General features: G+C 38.0%; 1 protein-coding gene across 10 annotated transcripts in view; it reads left to right on the top strand.

Annotated features, from left to right (window-relative positions):
• LOC145442791 (sodium/hydrogen exchanger 3-like) overlaps positions 1–27,081 on the top strand; it is a 50,607-nt gene that overhangs the window by 11,814 nt on the left and 11,712 nt on the right. For 6 of the 10 annotated variants that reach the window (XM_080320794.1, XM_080320793.1, XM_080320795.1 and 3 more), the window contains exons 6-17: positions 66–316; positions 3,008–3,228; positions 6,781–6,983; positions 7,993–8,082; positions 8,171–8,241; positions 12,045–12,184; positions 16,142–16,244; positions 18,636–18,780; positions 20,927–21,067; positions 22,340–22,415; positions 23,439–23,486; positions 26,629–26,679. In XM_080320794.1, the coding sequence (XP_080176920.1) occupies positions 66–316; positions 3,008–3,228; positions 6,781–6,983; positions 7,993–8,082; positions 8,171–8,241; positions 12,045–12,184; positions 16,142–16,244; positions 18,636–18,780; positions 20,927–21,067; positions 22,340–22,415; positions 23,439–23,486; positions 26,629–26,679 (1,540 nt within the window). Of the gene's footprint in view, positions 1–65; positions 317–3,007; positions 3,229–6,780; positions 6,984–7,992; positions 8,083–8,170; positions 8,242–12,044; positions 12,185–16,141; positions 16,245–18,635; positions 18,781–20,926; positions 21,068–22,339; positions 22,416–23,438; positions 23,487–23,602; positions 23,627–26,628; positions 26,680–27,081 lie in introns of all 10 variants that reach the window. The other 4 variants (XM_080320789.1, XM_080320791.1, XM_080320790.1 and 1 more) reach the window with 4 other exon arrangements.

The following is a 27,081-nucleotide window of genomic DNA, read 5'->3' as shown; positions in this document are numbered from 1 at the left end:
ATCCCTGATCAGTATGTGAAAGGTTCTTTGGTCATTTTTTGTCTAATCGAAGCCGAATTTTTCAGGTGCTGTATCATCTTTTCGAGCAATACATCGAACTGCCCGAGATCTTGGCCATCGACTACGTGGCTGCGTTTTTCTCGTTCTTTGTCGTCGTCCTGGGCGGCCTGATCATCGGGATTATTTACGGGTTTTTCGGCTCGTTCATAACAAAGTACACTGTCAACAACAGGGTGATCGAACCCACTTTCGTATTCATAACGTGCTACTTGGCGTATCTGACGGCGGAGATCTTTCATTTGTCTGGGATTATCGCGTGAGTTTTTTGGATCTGAAAATATGATAATCCTACTTTTTATAGTCGTGAATAACTTTCTGTGTTTGAAACATACTGTGGTCCACTTTTACAATATAGAAATAATTCTGTCTTTGTGGTATAACAGTGACAACTTTCAAATGACATATTACATTGGACCTTGGACTATTTCATTAATCGTGTTCTGGTTTCAAGTTATTTTAAGAAGTTACTAGTTCTAGTGATTCCAGTTGAGTAGTGGGAGAATGTTTATTCGAGTTCTGAAATTACACAATCCTTGCAGCTAGGAGTTAATTTATCAACGAAATTTATAATTTCGATGCCATTTTTCACTGTCGAAACCTTTCATCGACTTCACAAGTAGTTGCTACTGTGGTCCTCTGGTGAAGAACCACTCTACTAGGCAAGGCAGTATTTTGGTTAATCTTGTAGGCTACCATACTCTAATGTCCAAATGCTGTTTAATTAGTATTCTGTGTAAACTGTTTCCGTGGTACCAACTACTGTGACGTTGTGGTGTGTGTGGTCTTGTGACTACAATTGTCAATGCGTCTGTGGTCTGTTATATTCAAACTTCACTCACTTAACTTGGCTGAATTTGTTACATTTTCACCAATTTCTCATGGGGAATAATATAAATTCGATACCAATCAACTACGAACTGTGATTGTAGACCAAGTTTCATTGCAGTCGTCAAATTCTGGCTAGCAATTGTAGCTCTGACTAGCCGTTGTATCACAAATGACTAATCCAAAATCACTGATGACATACTATATTTAGCTACTTTGGTGTAGGCTATATAGCTACTATAATATTGGTTAGCTCATTTTAAAATGACAGTCTCTACAGTATCTTGGCTGATATTCTCAGAAGCATAAGAGTGAAGTTTAATAGCACACTCTGCAGAATATTCACATGCCTTGACCGCTCTGGTGAGCATCTGTATTTTACTTCCATCAGCTGAGTCACTATGACCTGTGGAATGTGAGTAGGGAATTTGTACCTATAAAACTTTAACAGGAATGATGTCATGGATTGCTAAGCATGTACCAGAGCTTTCATATATTTGCATTGATTTCCATTGCTGAGTAACTGTAGTGTTGTCAAATGGTCAAGAACAACAATTTGACAACTTAACATAAATGTGATGCATACTTGAGCTACGATGGCACTTGACAGCGTATTATTGCTTTTCACTTCCGCCTAGCCTTACATCATTAGAGAAACATCATGATTCCAAGTCAATGAAATTGTATTGCCCTGTAACTGTAACTGTATTAGCTAAATCGCTGGCTAGGTTTATCCTCATGCAATTTTCGTGGTCTTGAAGCGTGTAATTTTGTTGCAATTTCATGATGTTGTGATGCGCAGTGTAATATGATGATGATGCTGTTCCCTAAATATAGAGCCCATGTGCCCATTATATATGTAGCGTGTGAACGATTTAGTGTAGAATGTAAGCTAGTATATTGATCGTGAGATCACTGGATGTAGATATTTTATCATGTGACCCAATATGGATCTGGCATTATGAGTTAGGCCTGATCCATAGCAAATGGGCAAGTCCGGCCTGTCGAACTTCAATACCACCCTGTTTCATTGTAGCGACTGTGTGGACATTACTTTTTCAGAATGTCTCCCAATTTGTAGAACCTTAACCTTCCTTATAGTCTCATATAGTCTTTTGTAATTTTGTATCATATATACTTAGGCTATTGGTATATGCTCGAATTGAGCATAAATTCTCGGGTACAAATTAAAAAAAAAAACAATATAATGCTTCTTTTTTTTTATTTTCTTTGCATTTTTATGATTTGATCTCACAGATATTGTTGTGAATTTTCTCAAACTTGCAATACTTGTGTGTGTTGTTTTTCTTTCAGCACCGGTTGATCATTATTATTACCGTTCAAACTTCAATACTCTTTTCGATTCCTATGCCATTTCAATTATCATATTATTAGCAAATTGTTTCATTGAAGTATAGCCCATGTAAGATGACGTATGGACTATTGCGTTCACACCAGTGGTCCCGACAATTTTAAAAATTGTGTGGCAACCTGTTGAAAAAATAAAGAAGCATTATCTCAATTAAATCATTATGCGGTAGGCCTAACCGGGGGGGGGGGGTTAGAAATAATGATATGAATAGAACACACAATACGCACAAGATAATACGTTGATTAGTTATGACTAGGGCGACTATTTTTGACATTGCAAAAAACGTCAAAATTTTGTCCAAATGGTTTACAAAGTCAAAAATTTTATGCAAATTGTATTTTGGTCGTGGCATAGAGATTGCACTGTCTGTGAACTTATCACACTGTACGCCTTGTAGCCTATTTTGCAGGCTTAATGTTGTAGATGGTCCATTGTCTATTCATTGTGAATCGTAAACCATCGAATGAAGCAATTGAGTTGACTTAACGTGATGATCAACACACATAAACACTAGAAAATGTTCCGTTTTTAGGTCAAAAAAGAAGAACGTGAACTCACGATCAAGAAGTAACTTATTGCTGCAGGCCTACTAGTATTTTTATTCAGTCATAATTTATTACTTTTATTTTAGTAGTTGACTTTGATATGATGAATATTTTAACGTTTTTCATGCCCCCCCCCCCTCCTGAAGAAGGTCCACATGTTGGCAAGTAGAGAACCCCTGGTTTACACCTTTCACTTTTATTGCAGCATTGTCTTTGCGGGCTTCACAATGAATTCCTACGTGGAGCATAATATCTCTCAAAAGTCGCACACGACAGTAAAGTACAGCATGAAAATGTTGGCGAATATTTGCGAGACCATCATCTTCATGTTGCTGGGAATCTCGGCCGTCAGCGATTTTTGGCAGCATTGGAACACGGGATTCGTGCTGTGGACTTTGGTTTTCATTACTATCTACAGAGCAATAGGTATGATGGTAATAAATTCTGGCATTTGGTAGCCTACAGCATTGATTCAATTCCAGTTTTCGTGAATTCAGTAATTCTTAATCTGATCTAATTTGGCCCAGAGCATGCGTGTGTTTAAGGCTGTCATATTATGTACTTTCCAGTCTCCTCACCCTTGATTGAGATGCCTCGCATTTCAAGCCCGATTGATCATAGCCATAGAAGTTAGTCTGCACTAGAATGACTGGTTGATATGACAAATCTCTACTTAAGAAATGTGCGTCTGGCATGTCTGCTACTTCACGTTTGGATACAATTAGTCACCTGGTCGTAGGATGCAGTCATAGGAATGTGGTGCAATGCAACATTCCATGTTTCTTGCTTTGCAATTTTCTGTATGGTATCGATATCCTTCATTGGTCATCGTATTCAGTATGGAAGTGGCACTAGTGTCAAACTCGACATCGTGAAATAGAAATTGATTATGGTTCACGCAGGCAAGGAGTTTATCCTGTGATTGAACATTTCACTTCTTAGGTCCATCTGGGTTGACATGTAATAAAAATGGATTACCCTCTGCATCTGCTTGTCATGTCCTTTATTAAAATAATACCCTCGGTGAGATGATATTAGTTATTGATTCGCTGACATGTATTCATTGGGCATATTGGATAGCAGTCACAAGATCTCAAGTCCCAGAGATTTAATCTACTGTGAAATTGATCGAGCTATCACTGTCATAGAGGATAATGTTGTCTTCCTGATTCAATTTCAAAATGAGCGCGTTCAACTGTGAAGATGTGACTGTTTTGTAGCATATATTGTGGCATTATTACTAGAGCCTAACCCAGACCTGGGCAATGTGATTTTGAGTGACGTGGTTTTGAGTGACGTGATTTTGAGCGGCCCTTGAATATAGAGCATAAAACTTCTTTTGAATGTTAATCCGTGGAATAAAATCATAGGCTGTGTAAAATAAGCCTGTTTTTGTAGTTGCCGCTATTACCTAGCCTACATACGCCATACGAGTAACCCAGATTCAAAATAAAGCCAATGAAACAAATTGTGCTGTAACTATAAAAGTCACAAGCAGTCAATGTTTCCATGTATAGTTCAGTTCAAATCTTCTTTGTTGCCATTGTCACATTCACATGCTGTGTGCTTCAAATTATTACGTGATACATTTCCAAATCCCTAATTCATAAAACAAGTCAATCAGTGCTCGTGATTATCAGTCATCATCACCCATAAACTATGAATAGGCATGTCAAAAGAGTGTGGTGAGGGCCGAAGGCTGAAATTCCAAAAAGAGTCGGAGCACTAAATATTTGTTTACTGGAGTCTGGGTCCTTTTAGTTTGTGGCGATCAGGTCGCCATGGAGTATAATTTAAATCGGTATTATGATAAAAAACAGGAAGTCGGACACTGTGCTAAGGGAGGGCGAATTTCCGAAACACTGCTAGTTTCCATCAACAAGGCTACTTCACCAGCTGGGAGTATCCTCCAAGGAGTTATTTGAGTTTTTCATTGATAATTCCAGGAGTATACTTCCCCCGCTTCCCGCTTCTACAGGTTGGAATTGAGTCAAATTTGTTTAGCATCTTTGTTGAAGACAGCACAACAATTTCACGGGATTGACAGAAGAATTTGAAAAAAAGTGTTTTTTTGCATTTTTGGGTAAATTCAAAATTTTCAAACTGTACGAAATCCGCGATTACCGGTTGGAATGAATTCAAATTTGGTGTGCGTCGTTTTTTAAGGGAACCTAACGATTAAATCACATAGCCAGAAAGATACAAGAAAAAAAGTTTTTAATTTAGAAATAGGCCTGCAATTGATAGGCCGCAGATACAGTTGAAATTTTTGGCTCAGCCCGCCAACGTATTCTCTGCTTTTCATAATCGCCCACCCCTGGCCTAACCTGTATATTGCGCCGATATCTGTCTCGGTAGAAATATAGAAATTGATCAACTCCTGTCGATATTTATCGGCCTGTCCGATGAAGGCCGATATCTGATATCGGTTGGCTCTAGCTTTTATAAAAGTGACGAGTTGAGGTCATTCGAATTAAGAATGTCTGTGGGTGAGGTCCTGGGATCACTGCATGAGAAATCCTTGATATCGGATGTCTGACGGACGATATAAAATATCACTATTTCGCTGCTAGAATGTTTGACCAATCAGTGACAGTTTTTTCTCTCCTTGTCAGTTTGAGCATCATTTATATTCATGTGCGGATTGTTATCTCTACCCCCAGTTAATTTGTTTCTTGGATTTCCCCGAATTCGTAGGAAGGAAAGCATGGGTTAATCATCAGTTGAAACAATTGTCAGCTGTAATGCATGGAGACAAATTCTGGGAAATCACTGATTACATGCGGACTTTAGTGGAGATGTTCATTTTGCTGGAGCTAGAACGATTATTGTAAATTTAGACATTGCCACATAATCTGTTGCTGTGTATTCGATATAAGTATTATTCATAGCCCTAGGCATTTCTCGGGGTTAGAACAAAAATAGAGAGATCGAAACGCTCTGCTCTTTCCAACTTGGCGGTGGCGGTATAACAATCTTTCGAAGCCTTTGTAGATAATTTTGTGGCTTTTGCCAGCAGTACATTTGGCAGGCTTGGCACTGGAAAACCGATCGATTTAGTTTCATATTCCCTTCCATTGATGTCCTGACAACTCATTACAAAAAATGTCAGAATTGCGGCCAGGCGTATAATGCATTGTAAATGCGCTGGGTGATCAACATGCGATGACGCAGCGCAATAGGTTTATATCACCGTTGCGTATGCTTCGATGATTACGACATGACGTCGATTATGTTATGATATCACCCAGAGCTTTTCCAAATTAGATTATAATTATATATAATTGTAACGCAACCCATTCACAGTACAAAACTTCAGAATTACACGAGATAATATCTTCATTTTGTTACTGTATTTACTAAAACTTTTTGACTGACTCTCGTCAGAATTCGGATTTGACTCACCGTGTTACTAATGTTTGCTAATGATGATCGAGTGAGTCAGAAAGCATTTAGTGAATAAATTAGCATATGAAGTTATTGTTTCGTGCAATTAGAATTATGGATACACTGTTATTTTTTTCAAAGTAGATTAGAATTAGAATTACTGAATTCGCTGAAACTTGGAAATTGAATTCAATTATGTATGAGAATGGTAAATGTCTGTACACCAAGCTTGGCTCGTTTCGCGCTATCCAGTTATGTAGCATTTTCAGCTACAAAGATTTTTTCCAAATTGGAGTAGAATTAGAATTATAGCTACACAGTTATTTCAAAATTAAATTAAATTAATGGATTCTCGAACACTTGGACATTAAATAAATTTCCAATAACGTCAAATCATTCTTATGGGCACGAGAATTGCAAGCTCGGCTTGTTTCGCACTATACAGTTTTCCTGTAGCATTTACAGCCAAACATAAATTAGATTAATATTATTAAAATTGGATCATAGAAACATTTCACATACCGGTATTAGATTAGAATTATCTAGTTGTTCAAGTCTGATATCTTTGTTTCATCGTTTGTATCCTACCAGGCGTCGTGGGTCTTACGTATATTCTGAACAAATTTCGCTTGGACCGAATCAACGGCGTGGACCAGTTCGTGATGGCGTACGGCGGTCTGCGCGGGGCCATCGCTTTTTCCCTGGTGTCCTTAACCTCGCCCGAAGTCGTGCCCGCCATAAAAACAATGATCTGCGCGTGCATTGTGTGCATACTGTTTACGTCTTTCGTGCAGGTATGTACTGCGGTTAACAATGTTGAGGTGCTTGACTGTAATGATCCCAGTTGAGAGTGAGATATGATTCTTTAAATTACTGAGATTAATTGCTCCTTGACACTAAGAGTGAATTCATCAAAGGGAATTATAGTTTCAATACAATTTTCCACTGTGGAAGCCTTAAAACCTCAGTTGTGTGACAGCATATGAAGTATGTAGCACAAAGCAACGCATGTTACTGGATATAACATGGCCTATTTGTGAATTCATGATCAACCCGCAGCATTTTTGGAAAGTACAACGAAATTGGTATGGACGAAATAATACCAATTTTCTTTATTGTGATGTATTTGCGATGTCTCATTTTGCAATGAAATGAGACCCACGTTTCAATCTATTCCCAATGATTCTACTTTATTTGGCAGTGATAATACACAAAGTGTCTCAGTTACCTCAATGTCCGTCAAATTATGAACCATGCTTCATGTACTCTAGTATTGTCAATAGTAGACTGGTAGACCTATTAGCATACCTATGTTGATTGCCGTGATGCGTTTCCTAATTTTGACATTGCCAACAGGCTGTGAGCAATCTGAAACCTTTCATAACAAAACATTAGGGAAGCAGGTTTGGTCGCCCTTGTCAGTACAACGTCCAATTGAACTCTGACCCATCAGAGACGTGGTATTTTAGCATCGATCGATTTCTATTATGGGATGTGATGATTATGAACAATATTATTATTGTTTAATCACATGTAAATTCCAGCTCATCTAGGGTTATTACGGCTCATTAAGTACAATTGTGATGAAGAATTTGAAGTCACAGTAGAGTTGATATGATTATTTCCATTGATATTTCAGTAAGCCGATTCCCCATTGTCTATTTATATATTTAACCTTTGTAACGACAATATCACCTTTTTGTTGTATTGTAACTAAAAATATCTGCTGTCCCTCATGTTCTATTGTTATATTACCGACCTAGGGTGGTAAACTCGGTAAATTTGCCAGTTTTTGTCTTGCAGGGATCGACAATACGGCCTATAGTGGAATACCTACAAGTTCAAACTGCAAACGAGCACAGAGTCAACATGTTTGAAGATATCAACATGCGGGTATGTCGATTTTATCCTGCTTGGCTGTGACGTGAAGGGATTAGGGATTGAGCTGTGTATGTAATCTTGTTAATCGTTTTGATTTTAGCTTATTGATCACCTCATGGCCGGTATCGAAGACGTCATCGGACATAGGGGTCACCATTACTGGACGCAAAGGTGATCTATGAATTGCAATGTTTTGGGGTTGAGAGTACGCACTTTCTGGTTAGAAAATATTCTAGGTGTTGAAATCATACTCTTCCTATCTTTGTCTTATCTTTTCATTTACAAATATTGCCTATTTTCATTCTACTTGCACGCAAACTTGGGTGACTAGAAAAATTTTGGCTTTTCTATATTAGATTAGAATTAGAATTATAACTGTACCGTTATAGCTGTGCCGTAAAATTGGAATTATAGCTACTCAGGCTTTCCAAATTGGATTAGAATTAGAATTGCTGAATTCGCGAAAGCTTGGAAATGGAATCGAGTTCACTACGTATCAAATCAGAGTTTAACCTCATAAGCACGAGAATGGCAAATGTCTGAATGGCAATCTTGGCTCTTTTCGCACTATATACACAGTAGGGATGTTCGAAAATGACTTTTTTCTCAAATCGTACTGGCTACTTGATAAAATTGTTAGGTTACCTAATTTAAGCCTACACGCCAAATTTGGTCAATTGCAACCAGTAGCCGCGTTGCTACAAGAGAAGAAATTTTCTATTTATTACATGAAAATAAATAAAAATTTCAAAATGTTCTGTTCACCCCATGAAAGTGTTCGATTTTCTATAGAAACGATGTTCACCAAATTTGGTTGAATTCCAACCAGCGGAAGCGGAGTTATTGCCGTCGAAAAATTTGGATTTGAATAAAATAGTATTTACGGTGGGCAGACCTGTAATAAATAATAATTAAAGAATTGGTCACCGTAAATGGTTTAATAATAATAGTTTAATTGGACAACTATAATAAACTAGTTGTCCAAGTCTGCTAGCACGTACAATATATTTATGTAAGTTGAACTAATAATTGAGTGTGATTTAAGTCACAAGTGACAATGATGGCACTTCTAAAGAATGCGAAGGGAGACATTTGAGACTTTTTCTTTTTCATTAGATTTCTTAGAATTCCTTAGTTACCTTGGAACCAAGCGCAATAGTGTCGATGTGGGGCTTGAATCCTTTGCTGCTGACATGATTCATTTAAAACAAATCTTCCCTCCAGCCCAATCGGGATGCATATAGAAGTAACCACATCACCGCTACATGACCCTCACACATCGTAAGCAGACAAATTCTAAATTTGTAATGCTTTGTATGCAAGTGCATCAGTTGATGTTTATTTATAGGCAATGGGCAATTGTAGTCTAAGCGCCATCTCTCGTTCGCTTGAAATGTATTGTTGAGCAGTAGGAAACGACATCATCACATGAATGCTAGTACTGTTTCTGTGGTTGCATGGACATCGTGTTTAAGAGAGTTCATTTGCATTGCTACCAGCGAGCAAGCCAAGCCTGTAAACATAGTTACAACTATGTAAATCACATTTCATATTTCTTCTAGGGTGAATTTAGTACTGTGCCTACTACCCACGCAAAAAAAATGCTAATTCCTGTCGAGCTAGTGTCATGGCTGCATACTGCGGCGTGTTACGCTTTATGATTTTCACCAAATTTGGGTTAAATTTAGCAAAGGGAGATACCACTTTGGTTGGTCACGGATGGCTGCATGACGTGATTATTGTGAACAGAGATTCAGAAGTAGAAATTCTCAGTTTTTTCTAAATTAGATTAGAATTATAGCTTCACAATTTATTTCAAATTGGATTAGAATTAGAAACTTGGAAATTGAACTAAATTCTGAACCAGTGAGAAGTACAACAAAAATTTAAGTTCAAATCAAATCAAAGTTTCATTCTCGTAAGTATAATGATGCCAAATGTCTGTACACAAAGCTTGACTTGTTTCGCACAATACAATAGCATTTTCAGGAAAAGCAAAAGTTAGATTTGAATTGAAATTAGAACGTAGAAACATTTCACAAATTAGATTATGATTAGAATTAGACCATTGAAACATTTCATAAATTAGATTAGCATTAGATTACCTTGCATTTCGCTGTAAATCAAATGACTAGAATAATCTAGTTGTCAAATTCTGCTGGTAAAACAATTTTCTGGTGCACTGCAGATAACGTGCTCCCAACAAAAGCAAACTTGAAAACTGTCCCATTATATTTACTGACCAATATCTGATCTGTGATCTGACAAGGACAGGCCCATCTCAAAATTACATCGTTGGCTCTAATTTCGCAGGGGGTATTCCTAGCTCGCTTCAATTATGGCCCACGCATCACCAACTTTGTCAACTACGATTTTGGGAGGACAGAGTAGAGCTTGCATATGTCATTTTCTTCTAGGCCTGTATTTTCAACACTAAGGCCTATTAGTGGATAGTGTGTAGTTCATTGTAAACTTTTGACGCTTACCTATGTCATTAGCGGGTACATCGTACCCCAAGCGGTTTGCATTGTTATGTCAGGTCATATCTTATTAGCAGCATTGCTGTATACTAGTTGACTCTCCCTTGAGACTTCGGAAATGGAATGTTCTTAACCTATAGTATCACGCCTTGATCCCAGAGGTAATTTCATTAATCCGCTAAGACAACATAATATGAAGTAGTCAACCTGGTGGGGCGTTTGCAGCTTCAATTTGACTTGCGAGAGCTCTCTTCTACCATATGGTATTACTTGTTGTCGATGGTGTGCTGAATGGTCTATAGCTCCAAACTTGATGCTGATGGATATCAAATGTTACGTCTTAAGTAAGGTACTAATTGGTGGCTGCAGCTGCAATTTCTGTTGTTAATAGATTGAGTTTCATAAGGTGTAGAGCGGGAATATCTATAAGGATGAAGTAACATCTGGACATTATCTAACTTGAGATCTAATCTAATGCGCATTAGTGATGGCCTGGTGCAAAATAGTCCAATAATTGATTTATCTTTACATCAAAATATCCTTCATTTGCGCATTTGATACCACAATCATTTGCGACTGATTTATTTTGGCATAATAAACATATGGCACCGCAGTCTCCTATATTTAAGAGATATATCTGCTCCTTTGAACCCATGTAGGTTGTTTCGTTTTGGTCCTAGTCTTAAAATGAATATCTGTCTGTGGTTTCCGGGTAACCACGTTTGCGGTGTTAATTAAATAGTAATCGGCGTTTGATTCTCGATTCTTCCGAAGATGTTTATAAATCAATATTTGTAATGTGTTGATTAGATTTATCGGCAATTCTGTGTTGGAGTCGGTAGTAATGTAATTGAAGGTGAATTTCACAATGACTTTGATATTGAAGCAATCCTCTTCCATACTACTTCAGTTCTTTGCTGACACTTACTTAAACATTATCAGCGAATGATCGAACCAAGTAACTAGTCAAGGTTCCGAGTCGCAAGTCAATAAACTTTCATAAATTTGGCTCGGGTAAAGCCGAGTCGCTTTCAGTTCACCACCGTGTCAATTCCAAGTCCTAGTCGGGGAGAAACGGGCCGAGTCTGAGTCATAATGTCGAGACTTGAGTCCAAGTCGTACAAGATATTTCACTGATCATTATTGCGATCAAGCTGGGTTCAACTCAATTCTCTCAAGTCTGAAACTCTTGGGTGATATCGAAGGTCTAGTATTCATAATATACTCATTTTTCTCGCAACATGTGTATTCAAACAGATAAAATAGGTCCTGATACAAGATAATCGCATCAAGTAATATAGAATGTCACCAGTCATGACTTGGTTGAGTCAGGCGTATTGAGTCAGGTACAAGTTGAGTCAATGCGCAAATTGACTAAAAAATTCAGTTTCAAGAAAACGACTCGAGTCGAGTCGAGCCAACGATATATTGCGACTCAAGTCGAGTCATGGCTCGAGTAATTACAACCCTGTTCATATCTACGTTGTTTTCCAGACTCATAAGGCTGAATACGGAGTACTTGATGAAGTGGTTTGTGCGGGAACCCTTCAAGACGCATGACCAAGTATTGCTCGACACTTTTCATCGGATTAACAAGCGTGAGGCGCAGGATATGCTCTTGGAAATCGAACGCGGTTTGTGGCTTTTCTCTCCTTTGTTTGATAGAAGCGGAACTGTGCCATTTCCGATTGTTTGTTAGCACAATAAAAACTGAATTTTACATATTAGCTCATGTAGCAGGACATACATAGCGTGTTATTTGTATATGTGACTGACGTTACTTAACTTGAATATTGCTTTCACGACCGCATTCGTGGCAGTGTAATTCAGGCTTGGACAATTGGAAAATTTTCAGCGTTTCGAAATATAATTTGAACTAGAATGACAGCAGACCAAGTTTTTTCCTAAATTATAGTAGAGTTATAGCTGCAAAGTAATTTCCAACTTAGATTCAAATTGGGCTAATTGCTGCATTTTTTTCAAAATTATATTAGAATTAGATTTACTGAATGCGCAAAAACTTTGACATCGAATCATGGTTCGTAGGGTGGAGTGAAAAAAAGAAAAATTTGAATTTCAAAAAGTGCCTCTGATATTTGGTCCCAAATCGAAAATGAATAACTTATTTCGTAATTTCAGGTTCTTGCGCCCTCTAGTGGCCGAGCAACTTCACCAAACAAGTCGAAAATAGCTAATTTTGCCATATCTTGATAACCGCCTATGCTAGAAAGCCAATTTTGGGTTTCAAATCTGCGGAAGCAACATGTTTCTATCTCTCAACCTTAGAACTTTGTCTTGAGAATGTACAGAAAAAAGTTTCAAGCAAATTGTCGATTTTTAGACCACCAGTAAAAGTGTTGGTTGGTTGTACCAAGTTTACGATGCCAATTAGCATGTGACCGTTTGTTACATTGCTGCTTAAAAATCTTGTTTGAAGGACTTATCAGTTGATTTTAATATCAACCTAGCAAAATTTGGATAGTAGAGAGAATGATTGAACTTTCTTCATAGTTGCAAAGGAGCTACATGACCGTTCGATTTGGTGCAATGTATTTTCCATGAATGAGTTTCCTATTGCGCATAAAGTCAATCAACTGATGTTAAAATTTAGTGAACTAACTCAGTATCCCAAATCTAGAACATCAAATTCTTATAAAGAAATGGAAACTACATTCTTTCAAGATATTGATAAGCTTTTTGGCATCTTCTGCTGCGATAGCAAACAGAGAGAGAAAATTGTACTTCAATGTGGCTTAAGGATAGCACGGAAGGATTATGCAGGATTGGTTCGTTCTTATGAGCATGGGAATAGCAAATGTCTGCACAGCGAGCTTGGCTTGGCTGAATCATTTCAAAAATTAAATTAGAAATAGATTACCGGCATTTCGTTCTAATTAGTTTAATTGGGCAATTAGAATTATCTGGATTTCCAAGTGTGGTGTAATTTATTTAGTTCGAAGACATTTCTTGTGTCTGTTATCAAGAACTGCTGGCACAATACTACTGTCATTATGTTCATCTAACACATTTTTAGAATATTACCTTTGGGTAAAGTTTTCATTATTTCGGCCTTATCTTGGCCACGGTTAACTTTGCATTGATGAGAGAAATATTACCATGGCAAAGAATACAGCCAAACATAATGAAAATCTTACAAAATTTGTTTTTCCCAGAAATAACCTTTTTTTTTCAAATCGTACAGGTTTCTTCATAAAATTGTTAGGTTGCGTAACAAAACGCTGCACAGCAAATTTAGCTTAATTCCAAGCTATAGAAGCGAAGGTATTGCAGTAGAAAAATTTCTTGAATTCATGATTTTGTAATAACTAATTAAAGAGCTAGTCACCGTAAATACCATTTTATTCAAATCCAAATTTTTCTACTGCAATAATTTCGCTTCTAGTGGTTGGAATTGAGCCAAATTTGGTATGCATCATCTCTACTGACAGCCTAACAATTTTATGGGGTTGACAGAAAAATTTTGAAATTTTATTTTTTATTGATAAATTCAAAACTTTTTTTTAACCAACCTACCAATTTTATCAAGTACCCAGTGAAATCTGAAGGAAAAGTTTTTTTTGAACAACCCTAATAAGCATCGATTGAAATGTTGAATATCTTCAAAGACGTTCATACTCCTGTTACAAATCACATTATCTCAAACTATGATTTCTAAGATAATGTACACTTGAGCTAATATTTTACCTAGCTCCACATCTCAAAGTTCCCTCTAACATTTATAACCTTATCTATTGCAAACAATAGTCAACCATTGACCCATGGCCAGTGTAGCATTTCTTTAAAATTTTGTTATGGTATGTAAATAATGGGCAAGTTTTAAGCTAGCTAAAGTATACTGAATGGCGATTTCGACAGTAAGGACACTGGTCGATAAATCTCGATGAAAGTGCCACAGTAGAGGTCTTATCATTGAGCATATTGACAGTTACAGTATGGTGAACTGTTGGTTGTATAGTAAGGTAACTTGCAAAACATGTTTGCTACCCTGCCTTTACTCTGTCTACAAGGCTTGGTGCATTGTGATGTGAGATCGAAGTGTAGCAGCAATAGCTCCCAGATTGGTACCAGGCAGACTTCTACAAACTACCGGTACTGGATTTTAAAAATGTGCAACTAGAACTAGAACTACTCTTCAAAACTCGCAACAAGATTCAAATCCGAAACAATTCAATAATTTTTTATCACTATTCACACCATACTATGTCATGCGTTTTCTCGTTGTCTAGCAAGTAATTTTTTTTTGAATGCGCAACTAGAACTAGAACTACTCACTTTTCAAAAATTGCAACTAGAACAAGAACTAACGACCAATCCCCAACTAACTAAATTCAATTCTGAAGCAACTCATTAATTTTCATTCATCACCATTCATGCCAAACGTTGTGATGAGTTTTTTAGTAGTTATTCGGTTTGAGTAATTATTTTAATGCGCAACTAACTAGAACTAGAACTAGATTTACTCACTTTTCAGTATTCGCAATTAGAACTACTCGCTTTTCAAAATCCGCAACTAGAACTAGAGATGGAGCTACTCAGGAAAACAGTAGTTAGTTGGCCATCAACTAACTGGGAATGATTGTTTGTAAGCGCGGAACGGTACTGGGTACACATAACACTATTAAACTGTCTTGAGGGCAAAACTAAACAAGTGTTGTCATGTGTTATTTTGTGCATTGTGCCGAATATAGTCTGGGAAGATCCCTACTGCTGTATTATCCTAATTAAACATTTGCGTAACGGTATGTGTTGTGTAGTGGATGTTTAGTGTTGACGTACTTTACCTGTATGTTCATTGTACAATTTAAATCAACAATGCAACAACCTGGATATATAATATGACAGGATGGGCAAATAAGCAAATTAACTGCTTGGCTTTGTCGACGAGACTGTACAAAATTGGCTTTATGGAATACAACATAAGTTAGGGGTGGAAAGAGTGAAAGAAAGTTTATTCGTTTAATTGTAACATTTAAAACTAGTAACACATCGAGTAGTATTTGAAAAAATACAATTTAATTTAAAAATTTGTTTAAGAACTTCAAAATTTTCAAACTCCTGTACATTAGGGCTGTTCAAAAATAACTTTTTCTTCTGGATTCCAGCCATTCAGGCATTAAATTGTCAGGTTACCCTGAAAAACGCTGCTCACCAAATTTGGTTCAATTCTATCAAGTATAAGGCTCCGCAGATCCAATTAAAATTTTTAATTTATGATGAAAAATTTTAAAAAAAATTTTTCAAATTTTTTTTTTCAATTTTCAATTATAAATTAAAAAAATTGAACCAAATTTGGTGAGCAGTGAGCAGCGTTTTTCAGGGTAACCTGACAATTTAATGCCTGAATGGCTGGAATCCAGAAGAAAAAGTTATTTTTGAACAGCCCTACTGTACATTCATATATCTATCAGTTGTAGTCGAGCCAAATTGGGTGTGCAGCGTTTTTTTAGGCAACCTAACAATTTAATCGGTGAATCCCCGGAATTCGAATAAACGAAGTAAAGTTTGAACAACGCCACTGCCCACCTCTGTATATAGTACCTCATAGTTTGTTACTCTTCTGTTTGTTTCAGGCGGCAGCAGCAGTGAATTGACGTCAGAGAGGACCTTGGCCAATCTACTGCTGCCAACCGAAATGAGAAGATCCTTTTCAACGGCTTCATTTTCTTCGATGCTGTGAGCTTGTTTGCAATCAATAATTGATAACGATTCCGCCTGGACAGTTGCATCTTTACACTTGATTTGATGTTGCAGTCATGTCTGTACATGGGACCTGTCATGGGCAGTAATGTGTCGCTAATTGGCTAGCTGTCTTTAGCTTGAATGATGGGGCATGGCGGTAATTGAATTTTAAAACTTGAATCGTAGATTATTACGTGATTAATTGGAAAATTGACAATTTTGTGTGATCCATACAAGGTCGCAACCAAGTCACAAGGTTCTGAGTCACAAGTCAATGTCACTTTTATGGTTTTGACTCGAGTCAAGTCGAGTCATATTCAACTCACCACCGAGTCAAGTTCGAGTCCAAGTCAGCGGGCAGAGGGTCGTTGTAATGACTCGAGTGCAATTTTTTGTGACTCGACTCCATTCAATTTTTTGTATTGACTCGATACTAGGAGGGTGACATTTCGTTGTAATTCATTGTATTTGAAGAGCTTCTTGTAGGTACAGAACTTCGGTATACAATCGAATAGCATATTCATATTGAAATGAAACTCGAATATTTTCGGCTGACACTCGCTAGGGGTAATCGTCAGCAACTAGTAGAGAATAAGAAAGAACATTGTATATCAACAATCGTCGACTTCATATTTTGTGATACGATTGTTGATATACAGTAAACCGGGGGAACTTTGGACTTAGGGTAACTTTAGACACTAAGCAGTAAAAGATTTAAATGGTTATTGATGGAAAAGGGTTGTCCTTGTCGCTGGATGTCCAATTCTTTTTCATGAGGCAACAGTACCACAAGTAGTCGCAATAAAAAGTGGATTCATTTCACTACCAGATAAACTTAACCCAACATTGATAAATTCCTGGCAGGTGTCAATTTCATCAAAATTGATGGCTCTTAAAATTCTTACAACCAAACATAGATAGCACGCGAGTCATAGATTCGAAACTTGGCAGCAGATACCTCCAAGTAGTCTTATAATCCATGGCAAAAATCTCAGTGGGCTCACCCTTGGATCAATATAAGAAACTGAGATGTCCAAAGTTACCCCCTCAAATGTTATAAGAACGGGGTAACTTTGGACAGTGGAAAATATTATATTTTGAGCTCTGGAAAGTTGCTGCGTCATTGTGTCAAAGTGTTTCGTCAACTATATTCGTTATGACCGGCCTGATGGCTTTTTAAAATGGAATGAGAAGGTTAGTTCATTAAGAGTTTGCCAAAATATGAAAAAAGGGGTAGGCAATAAGCCGAGAGATTGTAATCTGGTCATTCTGGTGTAAGCTACTTCAAAAACTTATCACATACTCATAAAGATGCGCCTGCCGAATATGGCATGCCGTAAATTACGACAAAATATATTCATCAGAAGACATAGGAAAGGGAAAGTGCATTTTTTAAAGAACAGTAAAATATTTGAAATCAGCAATAACTCATGGTAACATGCTTAATGTTTGCTGTCGATTGCTGACGCCGCCAGTGGGATAACCACTTATCACCATATGTTATTTATAAGTTCCAATTGGGGAAGGCATCAGGCTAAATTAAATAAGGGTGCATTAGCCTTCATAAACTACCCAATTTTTTTTTAGGGGGGGGGGGGCATTAGGTAAAAATCATGCAATAGGCCAGACGTAACTTTGGACACAGACAATTTACAAACATTAGGTACATATTTATGACCATGAAGATTTTGTATTAGTTGATTCTAATCTATGCTCCGTAACTCCAGAAAAACACAAAACTTGCCTCCCCCTTCACTATAGTATTTCCATGATATAAGGCTTGTGACAATGCTGTGGGTTGATGCTGCGTCTTTACAAATATGTCATCTCCAGTAACATGCTTTGTAATGAATGTTGCGTATCCTAGGATACGACCAATCGAGATTTGAAGGCTTATAGTGTCGAAACTCGTTGATGAATTAACTCGCAGTGGCAACGAATGCAGAATTGATACTCCATTCAGTTTCGAGTACTCAAATTATTGTGTACAACCCTTACAGGGCTACAGGTAACATCGTTTTGGAACTTCAGCCACCATCTTACATTCCAACGTAAAATGTCAGTTTTCGTCATTATGTGTGTGTGAATGTGTGTGAAAGCCAAGTCCCAGCATTCGAAACAAATTTTTGCCGGTGTTAACTTTGATCACCCAGTAGTCAATCATTGAAACTTTAGATAATTTTTGATCGTTAGTTGTATCTCCCACGTGTCTGGTTATGATAAGATTGCATCGTACATCGTCATTAGACCCTGAAAGACATAACATCCGTCAACGATACGCATGATGTGCTAAGAACACGCTCGTATTATGCTATGCCTCATGCACTGATGCACTATCAGTATGGTGCCATAATCTATCTTTTAATTCCTGTTCTCCCATAACAGGAAGACCTCATCAGATGCGTGCATTGATTTACGAGCCATCGAAATGCAACGGCAGTCTGCAAACAGGCCGACTACCAATGAAGACGAAATGCTGGGTGACGCGCACCATCTGTTGAAGGAGAATATGTATCGGCCCAGAGTAAAGGTGAGGTTGTCGAGGCATTTACGCTTGGCGTTGATCATCTTGAGGCTTGATCAAATTTTTGAGAACACGCACAACCACAATTTGTACAAACCACTGGACTTTCAAAATGCGCGATTAGAACTAGAACTGCTCAATTTTCAAACACGCAAATAGGACTTGAACTAAAAATCCACAACTAACAGACTAAAACACAACGAGCAATGATAATACATTATACTGAATTGCGAACGGGCTAAGAATTACTGGAGACAGAATCAGCATTTCAAAAGGGAGGGGTTTTCAAGTTTGAAATGGGAGAGGTTTCAACCCCCAAAACCCACCCCTGTCCTATTATAATGATATTTTCAACAAATGAAAGTAACCTGGCGCCAAACCGTGTATCAAACCTGTTTGACCGGGTAGGCTTTTTAATCTTGACGTCATCTTCGTGAGATAGGGCTTCCGCATCATATATTATAGCAGCTTGCTGGCCTTATGAAGACTGTGCCCAATCAATAAACGCTGATACGCCATCTTAACATAGAAATGGGTTGCTGAAATCCAGCCGTGTTGTCATTCAAAATCCAATACTCCATTAGTGAGGCTTTAGATGTGTCTTTACTTCGATAAAATTGTTCGGCCTGCATTTTACGTAGGCAGCTACATGAAAATTCTTACCCTGAGGGATCGCTAATTGCACCAGGCTGTTTGAAGGGAATACAGTAGTATTCGGATATTCTTGTTACAGTGGGTTAAATTAGTGATCGTTGGTGCTCAAGGAGAAGGATAATGTCTACTCAAAAGTAGAAGTAGCAGTTTCATGTCGAAACTACTATCGTGTTTTGATAAAAGTCAACTCCAAACTATCAGAATACCTTGACCAAGTCTGCCTACAGAAAAAGTCCGTGTAACGTCTGAAAATAGTACATTAAGCTCAAGCGCTCTCTTCGCCCTGATTATTCGAAATATCATGTCAGTGATGTCATATTTTGTGATACGATTGTTGATATACAATGTTCTAGCCAATTCTCTAGAGCAGTGGCTCTCAACCTTTGTGGCTTCACGGACCCCTTTTTAACCGTCACGGACCCTCGCGGACCCCCTCAAGATTTAGTTCAATTTTAGCTCAATTATGGTGCAACCGTCATCTGTCCTGTGCAAATATGAACTGTAGGCTTGTGATAAACAGCAACAAAATAACTTTTCTTGAAAGTAACATCATACTATTTATGTAGAAATTGGGTAGACTGTTATTATATCAAAGCTAATTTTGCAGCAGTATTTCTTGAAGCACGTAGTCGTGTCTTGAAAATCCGCGCCTTCGATTCGATATGAACGAGTGCCGAAAATCCATCTCCACAAAGATAGATGGAGGCTAATGCAGCCTAATATTAACGCGTAACGCTTCCGACGACACTTTTGGTGTGATCTCAACCTTCATGGCACCAGAATGAAGAAACATATTTTTAATGAACATAACAAGTCCAGCCTCGTCATTTTTGTCTGGCATCTCATCTTGAAGTTATTCTGGAATACTAGTTATGTATGTCACAGGATGAAATGGATTTCGTGGCGAGGTTTCAATCCCTTCATTGGGAAAAATCAGGGAAAATACCTCAATAATTTTTATTTTAAACGACTGTTCACGAATATGATGAGACTAATGACAACTTCAAATCGAAAAGGGTTTAGTAAACATTACGAGTCAGCCTGATTGACCTAACTATCTCCATATATTTATTCTTTCCCCAAACTCAAACTAAACGTTTCTAAACAGCAATATGTTTGTAACAGTAGGTTATTGGCAATTTGGCAATTAAAATGCATTCGCATAGTATGATATTTCATGTCAGACGATTATTATGATGATGTGAGTCATGAGATTTTACCAGTTGTGGTGCGAACTGCATCATGCTTTCTCAAATTAAAAAGTAAATAAAAATTAGTTTATCAATCAATTTGAGGTCTCGCAGACCCCCTGAAATCGCTTCGCGGACCTTCAGGGGTCCGCGGACCCCCGGTTGAGAACCACTGCTCTAGAGTGTCCGCCGAAAATATTCGGGGTCATTTCATTATGAATATACTTTTCATTCTGCACCTCCAAGAAGTTCTTCAGTAGAAACTGCTCGTATTTCGCTCATTCTTACATTATATTATTCCATTACAGATGGATGTACGATACAGGCGAGGCGAAATCGACGTCTCCCATTCGCAAAAGCGACAAGAACAGGAGATTCTGATCAGGAGGCGAATTCATCAGCGGAGGAAAAAATCGCAAAAGTCCAAAAATCACAGGAAACATTCCAAGGTTGGCGGGATGCGCTCGCATACCAATTTCTTTGCGTTGTAGCCTGTTGATATGGAAGTGAATATCACCGCGGCAGAGTTGCACAGCTAGAAGATTTTCACCTTTCTAAATTAGTCATATTATATGTTTTTTTGCAAATTAGATTAAAATTGGAATTAGCGACATTTTTTTTCAAATTAGATTAGAATTAGAAACACTGAATTCGCAAAACTTGAAAATTGAATTAAATTATGAATTAGAATCAAATACCATATCACATGAAATGACAGTTCATCTTCATAAGCATGAGAACGGCAAATGTCTGTACAGGAAGCTTGTCTCGTTTCGCGCTATGCAGTTCGCCTGAAGCATTTTCAGGAAAACCAGAATTTTTGTTGGAATTAGAATGGAACCACAGATACATTTCACTAATTAGATTAACAACATTTTGCTCTAGTAGTCCAAGGCAGTGTATGGGATATATTGAATTTACGCAGCTGACGAGTGTCAGCCGGAAATATTTGGGTTCATTCAATATCGCATTCAATTCGCTATCAATGCAAATTTGGATATTCATCAAGATTACTTCAGAAAACTTTATTAGTCTTATTGCTGTTTAAGGAATAACCGCATTTGAGTTGAATTTATGCGCATGCTACCAGGGTTGTAATGACTCGAGTCATGACTTGACTCAAGTCGCGATTTTTTGGTGACCCGACTGACTTAGTCATTTTTTCAAATGCGTAAAATGACTCTCATTTTTTCAAATGCGTAAAATGACTCTCATTTTTTCAAATGCGTAAAATGACTCGTCTCGACTCAATATAAAATTGACTCAAATTTTACTTGGGTCATTGTGCATGACTCTAACCAAGTCATATGAGTCCATACTAGGACGGCCAAGACAGACATTTCGTTATAAAGTCACTACATGATTGGTATTTTGTCTATCAGTCCCGATACTTGGAAAATAGGTCCAGAAGTTGTTGAAACGATATATTATGAATGCGATCCATTCTAGGCCTATATCTCTCTACCAGAGTTGAAAAGAGTGGGTTGAACCGGTATGATCTGAAAACTGAACGGTGAACATACTGACTTGGACTCGAACTGGGGTCAAAACACTAGGACTTGGACTCGACCATCTAGTAGCTGACTTGAACTCGGGCTTGACTCGGTGGTGAATTGAAAATGACTCGACTTCACTCGGAACCTTGTGACTTGGTTACAACCCTGTGTGGTACATGGCTAGAGGATCGTCTTGGTAGCTTTCAAATTGTTATGTAATTACAGACGTTCGGCCCGCAGACACACCGCAGTCGAAACGGCTCGTATATCACAACACCACAGCCAACGAGGCAACATACAGGTATGTCCTACGTCACTTTAAATAGTGAATCTTTCAGAATACCGGAACCCTTAATAATGCCTATTGGCTCTCTGTCTATGTCATTGTAATGCACAGCAGAATAGCTCGCGTGTCAGGTTATGAAAGTGCTGGCGATTTAGGATCTTTGATGGACGAAAATTCCAGGCAGATGTGGGAAGATCTCCGTCGAAACAGTTGGATGGCATTGCTAGATAGCGGTTATTGATTTCTGACTTGCAGTGAAGTCTCCACTTACTCCTATCAAGGTGCTGGTACGGCGATAGTATTGTGCCGTTCACATTTCTTGCGAAGCATGTCGTTCAAGGAATACAACGCCTTAATCCTGGTCAAGGTTTATATGTTTCACTTGTAATATGATCATGGTTACAGCAAATAGTTAAGTCTCTCTTGAATGTATTCCCATGCCTACCTGCAATATCAATGCAGTTGCGAAGAAATATGGCTATATCGTTGATTGAAAACAAACTGTGCTATGTCCATTTTAGGAAATTTTGAGTTTGACCACATAATTTGGACATGAACCAGTTCTGTTTTCAATTTACCTTGAAAATTCGAGTTCACATGTCCACTTCACTAGAGATTCATGCTACGTAGCAACTTGGAACCCGGTTAAAACGAAAGATCTGCATCCAAATAGTGATATAAAAAAAATTCGAAAAAATGAAAAGTGGACATAGCACAGTTTGGTTTTCCAGCGTCGATAATATTTTGACAGTAAGGCCTCTGACTTGTTGACAGTAAAATTTAAATTTTTTTATAATAAATCCAATAATAATACATCTACATGTTAAAACCGCACCGTTTTTAAGACAACCTAACAATTTAATGAGTGAATACCCGGAATCTGGAGAAACAAAGCTGTTTTTGATGAATACGTCATATCTGCAAGCAACTGTGTGTCTGCCTTAATTTAGGCAAGTTTTATTTCAGGTGTAGTTTACAATGTCTACCATAAGCTAGTTACGTTAGGCGTGTTGTATTAAAGCCAATCGAAATATTCAGAATGTTCCACAGCTTGCTACCGCAATCCCTATGCGAGAAGACGGAGCGGTAATGCCTGTGCTGTGTGCGGTGCCTTGCGTAGGTCGTTAGGACGTGCTGTTTTTCGTAACGTAGCCGTGACAGTGTGGAATTTCTTTGCTAACCCGTCATATTTGGTTACGCAGTGAGATTTGCGAATGACGCCGTCGGTGAGATACGGCATGTTGCTAGCAAATGCTACGCCTGATCATACATAGATTGTGTTTTGTTTCAATTTCGAATGATTATTTCTGTTTTCTTTTTCGATATCGAATGCTGAAAAACTTTTCGAATCATCACTGATGGGTGATTTTACATAGAAATGGAAGGGTTGGACATAATGATTCAAATACGAATCTGAATTAGTATCAATTCTAAAGATTTGAGTCGAATAGTGATAGAATATTTTGGAGTCCTCATATTATACGCTCATTGTCAGTAAGGGTTAATTTATCACCAAAATGATGGTCTCCATACTATTTTTCTGATGTGAAAGCCTTGAAACCTCGATTGGTTGTAACGCGGTATTGATGATTTTTCACAAATTTGCTTTATATATTGAAAATACTAGAGTGCAGGAAGTAAGTTTTGAGTATTTCTGCGGTAATGGAGCAAAAATTAGAATGAACTAATCCGAAATCTTGATTGTCATAATCAAGTACGGGGCTGGGTAACTTTGGGCGATGTAGTTTATTGAATGCCTTTTCTACGCCCCTCCCAAAAAAAATGGTCCGTGAACACATGAGCATGCGACAATATAGTATGCGACACGTGAGCATGTGGGTTAAATTGAGGGTTACGGGTGGGTTAGAGTAAGGCTGGGGGTTATAATATATATTTAGCGGTTAATTTGAGGGTTATGTTTCGGGTTAGGGTTAGATTTTTTGGTTATAAAGTCGTATGATGAATTGACGCATGCTAAAGTGTCTCATGCTCAACTGCCGTTTTCATAGTGTCACAAGCTCGTATATCAGGCAACCAAAAAAATAAGTCGTTTCTGAAGGCTAATGTCCCCGAATTCTATCCTCATATCAATTTCCACTCATGTCTTCCCCAATTGAGACTTGTAGTGATTAGTGTCCAAAGATACCCCCACGTCCAGAGTAACCCCGCCTGACGGTAGTGCAAAGCTATGCACGTTTGTGGTAATGACAAATCTGTGACGTCGTGATCAAACAAATTGCTCTGAAATAGCTATGGTGGAAAAAGTCCTAAATTATCTTTACTGCGATTAGAAATTTTCATTGGGAATTCTTGGTGGTAGATCAGAAGGTACATACGTGAACTTTTCACATCTTTCATACTGTTATGCCGTGATGAGTGATACTCGAAGTGTAACACTCGGTTCAGTATCAAATCGCTCGCGCACTCATTTGTTCCTAGCGCTATTAAACGACAGAGTAAAAGAAATCTCAAACTTTTTGTACTGGTGGTGAAGGTTTTCGAAAATATCCGTTATGGCAGAATCGACTAACGTCCTCAATTACCATTTGCTTGTGACGTGGAAGTGACATAGGGAAAACATCCTGTAAACATGTCCTGTTTCCGTAGTGTAATTGGATATCGACAAATCACAATTGAAACGCCAAGTCATTGGTTCTGACACCGTCGGACTAGTTGAAATCCCATGCCGATGATCGACTATTGTTCTATAAGCGTGTGTCCGCACACAATTCAAAATCCTTGCAAATCATTGTGTTCTTCAAAGGGTCAAAATAGGGAATCCGGGAAGTACCAATGATTGGTCTGGTTTCGGGAAACGTCAGCGCAAGCCGAAATATTCACCCCTTAAAAAAACATTTTACATTTGAACATTCATTTTAACAAGGCATCGCTTTGAAAGGACTTTAGCAGAATAGATGAATTAATGTCGCGTCCGCTCTTCACAAGTAATTGTTTTTGCTGAAGATGTCATTGCGATCGGTGAATCTCTGCTTAACCAGAGAGCAATGTTGTTTTCGAGGTAATAATAACCGAGTCGCCTGGAAATTATCTTTCTTGATCAAACTTTTGTATTGATTCATTGGGGAAGGTTGTCCACTGTCCACGCTCACTGTGGCTGTTTTGCTTCTCAAGTTTTCCTGTGACGAAACACCAATGTTACATTAATTTGAATTAGAATGTTGTATATTTATCAAACATAAGCTCTTTGGTAATGTGACAAAATAGTCAAAATCTAGTCAGCACCAACCGTCGAATACTTGCTGGTCTCTGCATCGATTGATTTTTTGCATCTTGATTGTAGTCTTGCTTTGAACGATTGAATTTATTGATGTGCTCCACAAATCAATAGCGATGTCGGCTGACTATTCGCGATTAGGGCCTACACAACTGATTCTGGTATGGTAGTTGGATATTTTATTGTAGCCTTGTGTTCCTGAGTAGTACGATTGTCTCTTATTATTTTATCTACTCAAGCTCAACACGCACAACGTACAATTTGATATGCAACCTTTTCTGTCTGGTATATCGTATTAATTCCCTAACAGCATCATTGATATTCTTTAAAGAATCACCTACAAGTTATTGAGTAAATGCCAATCGTACATGATTCTCATTCATAAATCGTTTTAATGGTCAAACTCAGCTCTTCGCGCACTATTCTTTCGCCAACAAGGTATTTGGCCAGAAAAACCTGAAAGTGTTGCGACTGCCCCACAAATCATACGAGAATATGCTGTCGTATGCCAAAACACAACATTGTGTCATAAATTGTTCAAAGTTCAAATGAGCTTTTAAATACTGGAGATAGAATCGGGGTTTCAATTTGAAACCTCAACCTCCCCTGTGTACTGTCACAATGAGACTACTAATTCCCTGTAGCCAATAATGATAGGTGTCTCATCACGAATCTGGCGCCAGGAGGGGTCTTGACCACTGGCGAACTCCAGCTCAGAACCACTGTTTTAATTCTTCCGCCGTTAAGTGACTCGTCGCCAGTGGCGTTTTCGTCATTGGCGTTTGGTCGATCGTTTAATGATGGTTTGTAATTTGAGTTTTCTTTCAAGTAGACTAGATGCATTAGGTATTATGTTGGAGTATAGATTCTGGAATTCATGCTGTGCCATGCGTAGTGTCGTGCCTTGTGTTTGGTTCTGTTGTTTACGCTGCAATCGTTCATGTACGGAATTTTTCGCCTTCCATATTTTCATGCCTTATTTTTCATCCGTAGAACCCGTATGTCTCATGAAGCAGACGATAAATCCGTTAACGGGTTTGGTCGGTAAGGAACTGTTGTCGCGTGATTGCTGCATGAGCATGGCGTGCCGACTTGACGGTATCAGTACTGTAGTCATCCAGGCCTGAATAATTTTTCTTTACAGCTTGCACGTTTCTCAATCTGTGATAGTCTTGAATGTGATTTGCCTGTTATTGTGTAATGGGTTTAGCTTGTTGTCTAGACTGAGTTGAGGATATACTGTGAAACATAATTCGAATATGGTATTATTGCCAGTATCTTGTATTGTATTGAATCCTGCAGCTTATTTTTGGGAATTTTGTTATGTATTATTAAAGCATTCTATTTTGTTATTAGAAAATGTTAATTTCTGAAGCCTGTGTATTCAGGACTGGTATTTAAGAAAATTTGTGACTAACAAGGTACGAAAAGCATGAAAAATCTTCT

This window comes from Botryllus schlosseri, chromosome 7 (assembly GCF_051294905.1).
Source record: "Botryllus schlosseri isolate E-star chromosome 7, Bs_hap1, whole genome shotgun sequence".
In the NCBI taxonomy this organism is placed as follows: Eukaryota; Metazoa; Chordata; class Ascidiacea; order Stolidobranchia; family Styelidae; genus Botryllus; species Botryllus schlosseri.
Note: the sequence above shows the minus strand (reverse complement) of the source record. Positions and strands in the feature narration are given on the sequence as shown.